Source organism: Polypterus senegalus, chromosome 5 (assembly GCF_016835505.1).
Source record: "Polypterus senegalus isolate Bchr_013 chromosome 5, ASM1683550v1, whole genome shotgun sequence".
Lineage (NCBI taxonomy): Eukaryota > Metazoa > Chordata > Cladistia > Polypteriformes > Polypteridae > Polypterus > Polypterus senegalus.
Window position 1 is genome coordinate 203,843,898 of NC_053158.1, and position 16,478 is coordinate 203,860,375.

The 16,478-nt window shown below is 41.3% G+C and overlaps 1 protein-coding gene across 1 annotated transcript in view; it reads left to right on the top strand.

Moving 5' to 3' along the window:
* LOC120529941 (dynein heavy chain 5, axonemal-like) overlaps positions 1 to 16,478 on the top strand; it is a 370,325-nt gene that overhangs the window by 323,949 nt on the left and 29,898 nt on the right. Inside the window, exons 63-66 of the mRNA XM_039754150.1 lie at positions 6,350 to 6,514; positions 7,244 to 7,511; positions 10,223 to 10,344; positions 15,622 to 15,969. Coding sequence (XP_039610084.1) covers positions 6,350 to 6,514; positions 7,244 to 7,511; positions 10,223 to 10,344; positions 15,622 to 15,969 — 903 coding nt within the window. The remainder of the gene's footprint in view (positions 1 to 6,349; positions 6,515 to 7,243; positions 7,512 to 10,222; positions 10,345 to 15,621; positions 15,970 to 16,478) is intronic.

Consider the following 16,478-nt stretch of genomic DNA (forward strand, 5'->3'; position numbering starts at 1 on the left):
ATAGCGCCTTGATGTGTGCAGTACGAGTCACAGGAGGTTCTGCTCAGGCTTTATAACTCACTGGTGAGGCCTCATCTGGAGTCCTGGGTGCAGTTTGGGTCTACAAAAAAGACATAACAGCACAAGAGAAGGTCCAGAGAAGATCAACTAGGCTGATTCAGGGCTACAGGAGATGAGTTATGAGGAAAGATTAAAAGAGCTGAGTCCATCGCTTGCATTAAGTTTAGTTCTTGTTAGGACTGAATACACAATTGGAGGTCTGAAAATCGAAAATACGCCCTATGAGAAGGTCTTAGGAGTCGTAGTGAATATAACACCTATTGACTGACAGACAGTGGCCAGAAGCCATTAAGACAGGAGTATGTCAGGTTATATAGCACCTTGATGGTTGGTACAAGAGAAGGTCCAGAGAAGAGCGACTAGGCTGATTCAGGGCTACAGGGGATGAGTTATGAGGAAAGATTAAAAGAGCTGAGCCTTTAAAGGATATGAAGAGAAGACCTGAGTGAAGTATTTAACATTATGAAGGGAATCAGTCCAGTGGATCGAGACGGTGACTTTAAAATGAGTTCATCAAGAACACTGGGACACAGCTGGAAACTTGTGAAGGGGAAATTTCACACAAAGAACTTGGAATAGGCGACCAAGTAGTGTGGTGGACAGTAAGACTTTAGGGACTTTCAAACCTCGACTTGATGTATTCTTGGAAGAAATAAGTGGACAGGACTGGCGAGCTTTGTTAGGCTGAATGGCCTGTTCTCGTCCAGAGTGTTGTAATCTTCTAATGTTCTCAGTACCAAATGTCCAAATCCAAGTGTGCAAAGCTCGTAGTGACTCATCTAGGAAGACTGAGAGTTAGAATTACTGCCAAACAGACTAAATTAAAGGTCAGAATACTTCAAGGAATGAGAGATTTCAGTTTTCTGATTTTAAATATTTCTGCCTACCTTTCTGAAGCCCATTTTCCCCTTGTCATTATGGGTTGTTGAGTGTAGACTGATGGGTAGAAATGGCAAATGTATCCCTTTGAAGTGAAATCTAAAACACAATGAAGAGCCCAATAAAATGAAGAGGTGTGGAGACTTCTTGAGGGCACCTTATTTACTTGTGTGTGTGGGTTTTCTAACACATAAAGAAATCATTAGAGTGTAAATAATTATAATAATAAAACCTGATATTTGTGTTGTCCTTTATTTCAGCAGGAAATTACATTTAGGGCTTATTATTTGTTTCGAGAGAAGACAAAAGGTCAGCCTGAAAGTGACTCATAAAAGTTAGCAGACACTTGTCTGGCGTGCAGTAGCTCCAGTTCAGGGGTCCCCATCTCCGGTCCTGGAGGGCCCCAGTAACTGCAGGTTTTCATTCTAACCCTTTTCTTAATTAGTGACCTGTTTTTTCTGCTAATTAACTTCTATTCAATTCATTTTATTTGATTTGCTCTCAAAGACTCAGACCCCTTCATTGTTTCTTTTTCCTTAAGTAGCAGCTAAACAATAATGAGATATAAAATGACTGCCAAAACAACTGGTGTCCATCATACAATGCCTGAAAATCAAGAAAGGCGAAGGTCTCAGGAATGCTGATCTGCTCAGGTCCACAAAACATTTTAATGGAGCTCTTAGGGAAGAGACGATCAAGAATTTTGGAAATGTCTGCTATTTATTACACAATGAGAGCAGCAGCAAACCACAAAATTAAAGAAGAGGTTTAATAACAATAAGAATCAGAACCTCATTAAGCAGCTGGTTGGCATGAAATTGGATGGAGTTTGAGGCCCTGACATAGGTGGTCTTCTGTTGGCTCCCTCACTTCACATTACATTTCTGTTTGGGTGCCATTTAAGGAAAGAAATGAACAAATCTTTAAAATAAACTTCAAAAAGAAATGAATTAGCAGCAAAAATGGGTCACTAATTAAGAAAAGGGTTAGAATGAAAGCCTGCAGCCACTGTGGCCCTCCAGGACCGGAGATGGGGGACCCCGCTCTAGTCTGACAAAGTGACTTGGTGGAGCGGGTGTGGAGGTCTTTGATGAGGGCTGGTAAATCCAAAGAAGTTCTGCAAATATCTATAATAATAATAATCATAATAATATTAATAAATGTAATAATCATCATCATAATAAAAATAATAATCATAATTATAATTACCATCATCATTATAATAATAATCATAATAATATTAATAAATATAATCATCATCATCATAAAAATAATAATCATAATAATATGAATAAATATAATAATCATCATAATAAAAATAATAATCAAAATCATAGTAATCATCATTATAATAATAATCATAATAATATCATCATCAAAATAAAAATAATCATAATAATAATAATCATATATCCATCCATCCATTATACAGCCTGCTATACCCTAACTACAGGGTCACAGGGGTCTGCTGGAGCCAACACAGGGCACAAAGCAGGAAACAAACCCTGGGCAGGGCGCCAGCCCACTGCAGTAATAATAATCATCATAAAAATAATCATCATAATAATAAGAATTATCATCATAATAAAAAAATAATTGTAATTATAATAATCATAGTCATAATAAAAATAATCATAATAATAATAGTAAATTAATAATATTCATAATAATAATAATCATCCATCCATCCATTTTCCAACCTGCTATATCCTAACTAGAGGGTCACGGGGGACTGCTGGAGCCAATCCCAGCCAACACAGGGCGCAAGGCAGGAAACAAACCCCAGGCAGGGCGCCAGCCCTCTGCAGTGATAATAATCATCATAAAAATAATAATCATAATAATAAGAATCATCATAATAATAGGGCGGCACGGTGGTGCAGTGGTAGCGCTGCTGCCTCGCAGTTAGGAGACCCTTAAGGGTTCACCTCCTGGGTCCTCCCTGCATGGAGTTTGCATGTTCTCCCCATGTCTGGGTGGGTTTCCTCCGGGCGCTCCGGTTTCCTCCCACTGTCCAAAGACATGCCGGTTAGGTGGATTGGCGATTCTAAATTGGCCCTAGTGTGTGCTTGGGGTGTGGGTGTGTTTGTGTGTGTCCTGCAGTAGGTTGGCACCCTGCCCAGGATTGGTTCCTGCCTTGTGCCCTGTGTTTGGCTGGGATTGGCTCCAGCAGACCACCATGACCCTGTGTTCGGATTCAACGGGTTGGAAAATGGATGGATGGATAATAATCATAATAATAATAATCATAATAATAATAATAATAATAACCCTCGTTGAAATTACCATTAGATACTGTAAGCCCTCAAGTTGTCTCCTATGTGCATGTGTGTGACACACCCTAACCCTAATGTGTCTTAGCATGAGTCACTAATAGGACCCTTGTAGTCTTTCAGGGGGTCTGCTTTTCTTTTCTTAGGCACAGGGGTCACTGGTGTCCTTTATGAAGCCGAAGGGTACAGCAGATTTTTCTGTGCCCTCCCAACAGCATCAAGAAGATCAGGGCACACATTCTTCAAAATACCAGGAAGTGTTTTTCCGTCGAGCCCCACCTTATGGCTGTAGTAGTGGTCCGAAGTGTCCCAGTGAGAGATGAGGCTTCACACAAGCATGGCAGGAGCAAAGCCACTCATCGTTGGCAGCAAATTTTCATAAGCACCCATCCCCCTTTTTTCTCCTCACGGCCTTTCCTTGGGTAGGTTGGTTTATTACCAGCTGCTAGATGACCCACCTCCCCCTCGTCATAGTGACGGATGTGTCACACTAAATGTCATTTTCCCACCGGACGTACAGTGATTTGCACATTTTAAAGGCTGATGATGGTGAGCTTGTTACAAGCTTTGCTGAGGGGGCCGGCGACCGTTCTTTTGTTTGGAATGCATGAGCAATATTTTCACTTAATACATCACAGAAATTTATGGAGGCCATCATAACTGCAGAGGCGTGCAGCTGATTCACCGCACACATATTGTCAGGAAAATCATTTTACTATTACGGGTCCGACTGGCAGTAAATCACCGATTGCACTAAGCGCACGCTGCACTAAATATGTCTTTACGTGGATTACTAGGATGAAGAACAAGAGCGCTGGCTGGGGAAAGACTTTCATTGTCCTTGTTAACAATCAATCGGAGAAGAAGGAAGGCCCTGTATGCCAGGCGTGGCTTTAAATGAAATGTGACCCCGTTACATAGAGACATTGTCATCGAGTCACATAAAGTGGACAGTCATGCTTTCAGTACAATGAAGTATGTCTCCTCAGGACAGGTGACAATAATGCAAATAAATAATATGAACACATTAAAAAAAAAGATATAAATATTGCAAAATATGGGAGCCAGGCTTGGGGTCCACCCAGGGACAACGTTTAATAAGGGTAAAAAAAAAAAATGGAAAGCAAAGTCAAACAAAGTTACTGGACGTCTATTTCCCGTTTCGAGGCTTTACTAGCCAGCTCTGTTCAGGTCCATGGTTCCAGCAGGTTCCCATAATTGAAGACATGGAGATTTTCGAGTGGAGGATTCCTATAAGAAGGTTAGAAAGTGTTACACTCTTTAATGTTATCAATACTTCACTTCCACCATGGGAATTATCTGAAGAGCGATGACATCGGAAGTCAGCGTTCACTGACAAGCTACCAACATTAAGGACTTACAGTATCTCTGAAGGGCGAAATTCCTAACTAAGGAAACGTGGACTTGAAAAGGGCTGGCAGCTCCCCCTGGTGGCCACCATGGAACCCAACAGGATGATAAGTCTCAGCATGCCATGTGGGATTACTAACCCAGAGATGTTTCCATGTAGCGTATCGGGGAAGCTGTTAGTCCTGACAGGTTTTCTTTTCCTGTCCTTCTGACACATTTTAACGGAGCTCTTAGAAAAGAGGAAATCAACAATTTTGGAAATGTTTGCTATTGCACAATGAGAGCAGCAACAAGCCATGGAATTAAAGAACCAGTTTAATTAACAACAAGACTTGGCGCCTAATTAAGCAACTGGTTGGAGTGAAATTGGTTGGGTGGGGTTTGAGGCCCCGACTTAGGTGGTCATCTGTTAGCTCCCTCACTTCAAATTTCATTTCTGTTTGGGTGCCATTTAAGGAAAGAAATGAAGCAATTCAGGGGAACAAATCTGTCAAAAACTTCAAAAAGCAGTTAATTAGCAGCAAAAAACGGGTCACTAATTAAGACGAGGGTTAGAATGAAAACCTGCAGCCACTGTGGCCCTCCAGGACTGGAGTTGGGGGACCCCTGCTCTAGTCTGACAAAGTGACTTGGTGGAGCAGGTGTGAAGGTCTTTGATGAGGGTTGGTGAAGCCAAAGAAATTCTGCAAACATCCATAATAGTAATAATAACAATTATAATCATAATATTAATAATCATAATAATAATAATCACATTAATAATAATCATAATCATAATAATACTCATAATAATAATAATCATAATAAAATACTCATAATATTAATCATAATAATACTCATAATAATCATATTAATAATCATAATAATAATAATAATAATTATAATCATAATAATACTCATAATAATAATAATAATCATAATATTAATCATAATATTAATAATCATAACCATAAGACTCATAATAATAATAATACTAATCATAATAATAATCATAATAAGAATGCTCATAATACTAATAATAATCATAATAATAATACTCATAATAATAATAATCATAATAATAATAATCATAACCATAATACTCATAATAATAATCATCAGCTTATTAATAATAATATTAATAATAATCATGATAATAATAATAATAACCCTCGACTCAGGGTGAAATTACCGTTAGATAAGCCCTCAAGGTGTCTTCTATGTGCACATGTGCGACGAACCCTAACCCCAATGTGTCCCAGCATTAGTCACTCAAAGGAGCCATGTAGTCATTTAGGGGGATCCGCTTTTGTTTTCTTAGGCACAGGGGTCACTCCCCTCTCTGCCAGGTATGGCTCTTCGGTCCACCCCCTGCTGGAATGCCAGCATGCCCACTTCTGTCCTGGTATCTGCTGCCATCCTCCTGGCTAAGGCAGGGAACATCCTGCCCCCCTCTCCCTGTCCTTTTGACACCTGGGCCTTCCTGCCAGGTAAAGGAAGGACGTCAATCCTGGCAGAGATGCCAGTCTTTGAATGCCACCCATTACAACATGCAGTCCTTGGCCTTCAGATTCATTTCTGACCTGGTGGGCCTTCTATGGAGAGTTGCTTTATTTTTACGTTTTTACGGATATTACATATATGATATGTTTTGATATAAAGTTTATTTGTTCATTCATTTTAATACAATTTTCAGTCATTAATGATAGTAATGCTGTATATCAATTGTACTAATATGCCTAAGAAGATATTCCATGTCCCTGCATTTCTCTTGGTTTTATTTTTAGGCTCGCCACTACATTGCAGAGTCTCTTGGGACGAGATACGCAGAAGGTGTCATTTTAGACATGGATGGCATGTGGGCAGAGAGTGACAGCCAGACCCCAATGATCTGCTTCCTGTCGATGGGCTCGGATCCAACAGAAAACATTGAGCGTCTCGCTAAAACAAAGGTAATGGCACCGATTACGGTCGGCTCCCCGTCTTTCTGTTGCTGCCCCTTTTTGCGTGTGGTTTGTGATGATCCCATCTGCTTGCTTCTCGTTTATTCCAGTAAAAGTTCTTTGTTGGCTCATTTTCGGTTAGTTGGCCCCCCTCATCATTTTAACTGTCAGAAGTCAAGCAGAATGTGCTTCACTAATGACCCTTCCTGCTGTGGCATCAACCTTGGCTCCTGAGAAGACGCACCTGTCGCCAAGTGTACTGCTGTAGGTGTCAGATCACTAATGTGTCACATCATAATGATGTCCCTTGGTGAACAACCCCCCCCAGAGTACCCTGACAGTAAACACCAGTTAATCAAAATGACTCCTGTCAGTCACAGGGCTACTGGAAATACGACCACCACCTCCGAAATCTCTGATGTGGGCCTTTGCTTCTGTCTGCTCACTAACAGAGAAAATTATTACACTCTGAAAAACGGCAAACGCCACACAAATCATTTTATTGTTCTGCTCCACCAGTGTGATTCATAGAGGGCATGGCAGCTATGATGTTATTTATTTATTTTTCCTTATGAGTTTGCTGCCTCAGTCTAAACACCACAGTATGCCAATAAGCAAGAAAAAAAGGTCGAGGTTATAAATGACACTGAGCTCTCACGCACTCCACTCCTGCTGGCTTTCAACTTGAGCTCGAAGTCACTCATCAAGCCTCACTCATGTTTTCATTGTGTCTTCCAGAACACTCCATGCCGCGCCATTTCAATGGGCCAGGGGCAGGAGGTCCACGCCAGGCGCCTGCTAAATCAGAGCATGCAGGACGGGGGCTGGCTTCTGCTGCAGAACTGCCATCTGGGCTTGGATTTCTTAGACGAACTCCTGGACACCATCACCACCGCCGAGACCATGCATGAGGGCTGCCGCACCTGGATCACCACCGAGGTGCACCCCAAATTCCCAATCAACCTGCTGCAGTCCTCCATCAAATTTACTAATGAACCGCCTCAAGGTGAGAACGGAAACTCAGGAATCATCATCAACATCATCAGGAGGTCATCTATCTATCTATCTATCTATCTATCTATCTATCTATCTATCTATCTATCTATCTATCTATCTATCTATCATTTATATAGTGCCTTTCATTCTATCTATCTATCTATTTATTATATAGTCTATCTATCTATCTATCTATCTATCTATCTATCATTTATATAGTGCCTTTCATTCTATCTATCTATCTATTATATAGTGCCTTTCATTCTATCTATCTATCTATTATATAGTGCCTTTCATTTTCTATCTATCTATCTATCTATCTATCTATCTATCTATTATATAGTGCCTTTCATTCTTCTATCATCTATCTATCTATCTGTCTATTTATTATATAGTGCCTTTCATTCTATCTATCTATCTATCTATCTATCTATCTATTATATAGTGCCTTTCATTCTATATCTATCTATTTATTATATAGTGCCTTTCATTCTATCTATCTATCTATCCATGTATCTATCTATCTATTATATAGTGCCTTTCATCTATCTATCTATCTATTATATAGTGCCTATCTATCAATCTATCTATCTATCTATCTATCTATCTATCTATTATATAGTGCCTTTCATTCTATCTATCTATCTATCTATCTATTATATAGTGCCTTTCATTCTATCTATCTATCCATCTATCTATCTTTCAATCTATCTATCTATCTATCTATCTATCTATCTATCTATCTATCTATTTATTATATAGTGCCTTTCATTCTATCTATCTATCTATCTATCTATCATATAGTGCCTATCCTATCTATTATCTATAGTGCCTTTCTATCTATCTATCTATCTGTCTATTTATTATATAGTGCCTTTCATTCTATCTATCTATCTATCTATTATATAGTGCCTTTCATTCTATCTATCCATCCATCCATTATCTATCTATCTATTATATAGTGCCTTTCAATCTATCTATCTATCTATCTATCTATCTATCTATAATATAGTGCCTATCTATCTATCTATCTATCTATCTATCTATCTATCTATTATATTGTGCCTTTCATTCTATCTATCTATCTATCTATCTATCACTCACCATGTTTAGCTGTTCCGGTGATTCCTTCAAGCCTTTTCCTGTAACTCGTTGAGTCTTTTTCACCTCATTTAGCATTCTGTGTTGTGCTTTTCACGTCCACTTTGCTGGGTGCCCACCTCTAAGGAGAGCGCCCACAGTATTAAATCACCTCCTTTATCACCTGGTTGCTCTAACTGTGGATGGACGAACATCTAAACTCTTTGAATTTACTTTGTTATTCTTCCTGCTCCTTGATCGTTGATCTTCTGCGGTTTCTGTTTTGTGAGGCACACTTCACGCCAGCAGATGTTTCTTGTGAAGCCTCTCGGAATGTTAATTGGTTAAAGTAGCTCTAAGCCACACCTCCAGTCTCGTTTCATTGGCTGTTTAACTCCTGAGTCCTGTTAGCTTTTCTTGAAGTTATTAGCCTGGGGGTTCACTTACTATGGATGTCCAAATGACGTGTTCAAGATGTACAAGGACAACACAATCATTTGTGCAGTTTTTAGTTAAAACATGTTGTGTTTGTTCATTATTAGAACATTAGAAGACTCTCGACGAGAACAGGCCATTCAGCCCAACAAAGCTCGCCAGTCCTGTCTACTTATTTCTTCTAAAAGAACATCCAGTCGAGTTTTGAAAGTCCCTAACGTCTTACTGTCTACCACACTACTTGGTCACTTATTATTGCAATGTACATGAAGATCAGACTGCGTTTTTAAGGCAAATTTATACATGAAGGGGCGGCACGGTGGCGCAGTGGGTAGTGCTGCTGCCTCGCAGTAAGGAGATTTGGGTTCGCTTCCCGGGTCCTCCCTGCGTGGAGTTTGCATGTTCTCCCCATGTCTGTGTGGGTTTCCTCTCACAGTCCAAAGACATGCAGGTTAGTTGCATTGGCGATCCTAAATTGTCCCTAGTGTGTGCCCTGCGGTGGGCTGGCACCCTGTCCAGGGTTTGTTTCCTGCACCCTCTGTTGCCTGGGATTGGCTCCAGCAGACCCCCATGACCCTGTAGTTAGGATATATAGCGGATCGGATGATGGATGGATGGAAGTATAAAGTCTTGCACACAAAATTCAAAGACACATTCAAATGCAACAAAACTTTTTTGAGTAAAATCTCTGCACATTTATGAAACACTGGTTTCCAAAGCGCGCACCTATTTTTCCTTGACGCTCTTTTCAAGGTGAGGTTGATTCTTAAGTCACAGACCTGACTGAACAAACCCCACAGACGAGTTGCTTTTCTTTGTTTTCTTACAATTGTTTCCATTTTGCTAAAAGTGAAAAGAAAGCATTTTTCCTATTGTCACTCCTATTCTGCATGAGGTTCGGCAGTGAAAGCTGTATATTTTAATTTGTTTTGTTATTTTTCTTAAAATAAAAATTCTGTTCTCCAGTTATTAAATATGGAGGATCATTTTGGATAAAACGGCAAAACTCGACAATCCAGTCGCTATCAGTAATGCCAGTGGCTCTTGAAATCATCTTTGGAAATTCAAAATGTGAAATCAGAAGTTGAAGTGTCACGTATCTCAATAGATAATTATATTGGTAGCAACGCGAGTCTGTCATCTGTGGGGACTTTTGTGATAAGATTTGTAATGTTCCTTTTTCTTATTTTCTTTTGTTAAACGCAGGTGTCAAAGCCGGCTTGAAGCGGACCTACACCAGCATTAGCCAGGAGCTCCTGGATATCAGCAACATGCCGCAGTGGAAACCTCTGCTGTACAGCGTGGCCTTCCTGCATACAACAGTGCAGGTGAGTGAGTGCCGAACACAAAGGAGGAGCAGCCATGTCACCAAACCTGAGGGCATCTCAGGGCAGGCAGCCAGGCAGTTAGGGTGGGATCTGAAAGTCTAGAGACCAGTGACGTGTGGTGAGGTTCATGGCTGGTGACTCCATCAGAGTCGGTGTCCAACCCGCTATATCCTAACTACAGGGTCACAGGGGTCTGCCATGAGCAGTGTGTATGTCTGCACAGAGAGAGTGTCGACCTCGTCGAGAGGTTTTCTTACCTCAGCAGTGACATTCATGTCTCAGGTGACCCTTCCTATGAAGTCAGTAGACTGATTGGAATTGCAGGGGGGTCATGAGGTCACTGCAAAGGGTTGTGTGGCGCTCCCGATATCTGTGCAAAAGGACGAAGGTCCAAGTCTTTAGAGTCCTGGCGCTTCCTGTTTGTGAGACATGGACGCTATCCAGTGACCAAAAACGGCGACTGGATTCCTGTGAGACTGTGTCTCTTTGGAGAATCTATGGGTACTGCTGGTTTGACTTTTTGATTAATGAGCGGTTGTTCACGGAGTCCTGAACAAGGCACGTTACCTGCATTGTGAGGGAACGTAAGTTACGGCACTACGATGGGATTCTCCTTCCTGTGGACCCAAACGGCTGGACCAGGCCAAGGGGATGCCCATGTAACACCTGGCTCATTTCCGGAGGGTGGAACTGAGACCATGTGTATGCCTGGGGGTTGCCAACCAGAATCCTGAGGTGTTTCCTCGTGTGGTGGGTGTGGCAACACACTGTACCAGTGCATGCTCCCCAACCTGACCTGACCTACCTATCTAAGACCGGTTGAAATCTAAATAATAAACATAGAATTCAGCATTAACGTTTGCATTGAACCTTCTATAGTCTCATGGGACCAGATGTGATTCTGAAATGAGGATACATGTCTGGGTACAACCCGTTAAAAAATGTATAGTAAATAGCATCGAAATCTGACATGGCAAAGGGCAAACCCACAGGGCTTTTCCATAAAACATAAAGCCAATTCCTCCAGTCTGTGCACTAAACTAAACCATCGGGGTTCAGGGAGACAGCAAAACATGCTGAACAAAAGACTTCATGTTATCTAAAACTGCTGTTACCCATCCAGCCAATCTCCCACCCTCTATACCCTAACACAGAGTCACGGTGGTCTGCTGGAGCCAATCCCAGCCAGCACAGGGCACAAGGCAGGAAACAAACCCCGGGCAGGGTGCCAGCCCACCGCAGGGCACAAACACACACCAATCACACACTTGGGACAATTTAGGATCACCGGTACACCTAACCTGCATGTCTTTGGACTGTGGGAGGAAACCGGAGCTCCTTCAGAGTCAGATTTAGTTGCTTATTCACTATTTAGTTGGCAGCCTGCTGGTTATGTTTCATATCTCATCTCATTCTTTACACACACACTGGTGAGGTTCATGTTTGGCTAAGAAAGAACGGCGAGAGAGAGCGGAGAGAGCGCATTTGCTTCTCACCCTCCATGTGTTTTAAATTTGCCGTCGCAATTCCACAATTCATTCTCATTCAATGCAAATGAAAGTATAGAGAGGTGTGCAAAAAATAACAGATTTCAATTTTGACCTCATTGAAATATTTAGTTGTTTTTAAAAGCTTTTAATTCTGATGCTTACGATCAATTTTAACTCATTGAGGGCTGAATATTCTTTCCAAAAAACATTGTTTCTGAAAAGCAATGGTTTCACAAAGAAATCAATATAAAATATCTGTTGCTGGATGCTGCGGCTGCCACTTTGCCAAGAATGTGCGGCAGGCTTGCTGCCAGGCTGTCTTCGCGTCGCGGTCGCAGTGCATTGCAGTCTGGTTTCTACCTCTTATCATTGTTAAGTGGCAGTCCTCCCAGGCAAGCAGTGCCATAGGCGTGTCAGCTACTTGAACCCGTTCAGCACCACCATTAGCTGGGGACCAGTCAGCTGAAGCTGGAACCTCATATTCATTTTCGATTGCTTGTATCAAAATCGGAGTCCAGCAAGTCATAGTCCCAGTTCAGAGATAATAGGCAAAACGTCATCCTTGGGGTATTTTGCTTTAAGTATTTGCTGTGATCATTCGCCATTATGTCAGTGCCAGTTTTGCCCTTGTCTGTGCCCTACTACTCAGAAATCTCGGTCACATTAATGAAGCTAACTTACCTTCTAGCAACGAGAGTCCAACTAAAACATAACAGTTGGTTTTAGCACAGTTTACGGTTGATTGCCATCGTCAACTCCTCCTTTTGACAGAAGTCAATATCAGCCCTGAAAGAGTTAATACAGACTGTTCAACAAAAGGATAAAAAGCAAAACAAAAGAATATTTTATTTAAGGTCAAAATTTAGTCTTTAAATATTGGATTGTTTTATTTCTTAGTCTGATCCCATCTTTTATTAAACTGAAAACCGTGTATGGCCGTTATCTTTATTTGTAAATGACGTCCATGCGCCTGTCCTTCTCCATGAAAATCTCCGTCACTTTCTTGTAAAAGTCCTCGTTATATTTCGTTTAGTTTTTAAAAGTCTTAATCTTCCAGTTTGACGGTCAGTCGGAATGAAAACTAAAACTAAACGGCCCGCTGCAGCGCACTTGACTGTCTGATGTCGCTAACTTATTGGCGCCTCTGCATAGAAGAACAGCAGCAATGAGCACCTGTTTAGCTCACATGTGCCCCCTTCAGGTCGGCACGGTACTGTCTGCCTCACTCAGCTTGTGCCTTTTTACTGCGGTTTTATGTCCAATCAGCAAGACTAAATACATCACAAACATTTATTAAAGATATTAGCCAGACTGTGGAAAGTCAGGGTGTATAATAAAGGTGTCTGCAGACCTTCTATTGGCGACATACAGAGAGACAGCGACAGGCACGCGCCAATTGCAGGCATCAACCCAGTGTGTGAGGAGAGCACAGTCCGAGGTGAGGCGAGGCTCGTCTCTGCCGCATCTCGCGTTTCTCTCCTGTATTTGAACAGGAAATGCGCCAGTACATTGAATTTGACTATAAAAATGATCAAAATTATTGGAATCATGCAGAACATGGATGTATCGCACAGACCAGTGGACACATTTATTTTATGTTATCCTTATTTGGGATGGAGAGTGCAGTGTTATTTGTTATCTGCCTCCCCTGACCGCACGTCCCTGCTTCAGACGTCTTCACTTTCTGCACCCAGTTGTAGATTTCAATTTAAATGGAAACTTTTGCTATCTTTGGCTATCAGTCTACACTCAATAACCCATAATGACAAAGTGAAAACATGTCTTTACAAATGTATTAAAAAACAAAAACTGAAAAAAAAAACGCACACTCACAAAGATCCCAGTCCTGCCATCTTCCCAGATCTGAATGTCCTAAACAGAACTCACCCCAGGCAGCCTGGCCCCAAACTCAAAAGGCAGGCTTCTACAGCCTACACAGGCCCAGGATTTTAAAGTTCAAAATTTTCAAAAATGGCTTTTAGAGAGGAGAGGGGAACAAAATATTAAAAGAAAAAAAAGCCTCAGGTTCAAAGGGCAAATAAAACAAAGTGTCTTTAAACAGGTTAAATCCCATTATAGAGAATACAGTAATCCCTCGCTATATCGCGCTTTGACTTTCGCGGTTTCGCTCTATCGCGGATTTTATATGTAAGCATAACTAAATATATAACGCGGATTTTTCGCTGCTTCGCGGGTTCTGCGGACAATGTGTCTTTTTACCTCCTGTACATGCTTCCTCAGTTGGTTTGCCCAGTTGATTTCATACAAGGGATGCTATTGGCGGATGACTGAGAAGCTAACCAATCAGAGCACGCAGTTAAGTTCCTGCGTGCTGAATGCAGTGTGAACCAGGAAGTCTCGTCTCGCTCATTCAGCATCAACGTGTTTCGCTGTGTAAAGAGTTGTGCTCTTTTGTGTTTATCTTTGTGCGTAGTCAAGCCCTTCATTATGGCTCCAAAACGATCTGCTACTGCTTCAGGGGCCGTGCCCAAGCGCCAACGGAAGATGTTAACGATTGCCGAAAAGGTAAACGTTTTGGATTTGTTGAAGGCTACGATTCTTTTTATTTAAAAGTAGGAAAGGAATATATGATCTATGGCCGCAGTGTCCTTTTAACCAGGGTGCAAAACGAGTTGTAAGTGGATGTAATAAGGCAGCAGTCTGGATGAAATCTGCTTTAGGGATTTGGATTGAAGAAGAACAACGGCAGTGCTACACAATCGCCTGAAGTGGCTCCTTTAGAAGAGCTGTAACGCTCTCCTTTGTTGTGCAGTAAAATTAAACTCATTGTTATCGGACAAGTCATCGTGTCATTGTTGGTGAGTAACCATAATTAATTTTCTACTTACAGTATTTAGTACATGTACACGTTTAGTGTCACTGTACACACATTTACTGTATACTGTTTTGTTGCATTGTGCGTATTTATTGCTGGTGGCCTGTCTATCGTAATGGCTGTAACATATGTGATATCGGAGACACTCAATATCTTTAAAATAATATTTAGGTTTTACTGTATATAAACAGTGTGTTTATATACATAATTTCAATGAATCTTACCTAATATCTAAGAGAATACAAAGGGTTTATGCTGTATAACTCTGCGGGGAATATTTATAAACAGTGTGGGAGAGTTTATAAGGGCTTAAAATATATAAAAATAACCATACAAACATATGGTTTCTACTTCGCAGATTTTCACCTATTGCGGGGGGGTCTGGAACGCAACCCCCGTGATCGAGGAGGGATTACTGTACAGAATTTTCAGAATAACGAATGCTTTTTGTGGGCTCAGACAAACGTGCATAGAACATCATGTTAAACGAATCGTGTTTTAATTAACGTTTTTTCGGCCAAAAATGGCCACCGAAGATAATAATATAATGATGCTCCTAAACTTTCTGTGTCGAGTCTTGGGAACCTGCAACGAGTTGTCTCAAAGAGAAAGAGAGAGAGAGAGTATTCAGGGAGAGGGGGAAATTAATTTGAATGATTTTAGCACAGAGGTGCAACCTAACAAAAGAGTCTGACGACTGACAATGCGAGATCTTTTCATCTGTAATTTATAGTCGATTACTGTACTTAAAAGTCTAATTTTCGGAGTTCACTCTTAATGTGTGACTGAAGAGCAGCAGATGTGCAGTTCTAGCTGAAGCAAACACTTCGAAACCTTGAAGACGTATCCGGTTGAGGTATTAAGACGTATCGGCTCTGAATGACGGACTGAATGATCTCCGCCCGCTTGCCAACATTTCTTATGTTCTTCTGCTTGTTCTGTTTCTTACAGGAGAGACGAAAGTTTGGTCCCCTGGGCTGGAATATTCCTTATGAATTCAACCAAGCAGACTTCACTGCTAGTGTGCAGTTCGTTCAGAATCACCTGGATGAGATGGACATCAAGCGGGGCGTCAACTGGAGCTGTGTTCGCTATATGCTGGGAGAGGTGCAGTACGGTGGCCGTGTCACGGATGATCTCGATAAGCACTTGCTCAACACCTTCTCCCGAGTCTGGTTTGGGGAGAACACCTTCTCTGACAAATTCTGTTTCTACAAGGGCTACGCCATTCCTAAAGGCAAAACGATCCAAGACTACCTACAGCACATCGAGCTGCTGCCTCTTGTCGACACCCCAGAGGTAATTCAAACTCCCTCACTCTGTCTGTCTGTCTCAGCTTTACAGTGAAAAGGAGGAATGTCTGCTCTCTGCTGATCTAAGCAGACAAACCTGCGTGGTTTACATACATCTTTAGTTCATTATTACATTCAAATAATGTTCATCACGTGTGACTTTTCTACAGAGAGTCTGGTCGAGGAGTCAAAGGAGTCAGAATTAAAGTCTCCAGCTTGCCAGTTCACTTTCCTCTGCTGTGAGATGAAACTTCTGCCTGTTCTGTCACAAAAGAGGAAAATACAGAATTAGATAGAAAACGACGAGACGTAATCGCTAGCCTAGCTGAGCTCAAAACCGTTAAACTGTCCTGACTTTAGAGAATGGAGATCTTTATTGTCACATACGCTTCAAGAGCACAGGGCAAGAAGATCCATCCATCCATCCATTTTCTAACCCGCTGAATCCAAATACAGGGTCACGGGGGTCTGCTGGAGCCAATCCCAGCCAACACAGGGCACAAGGCAGGAATCAAT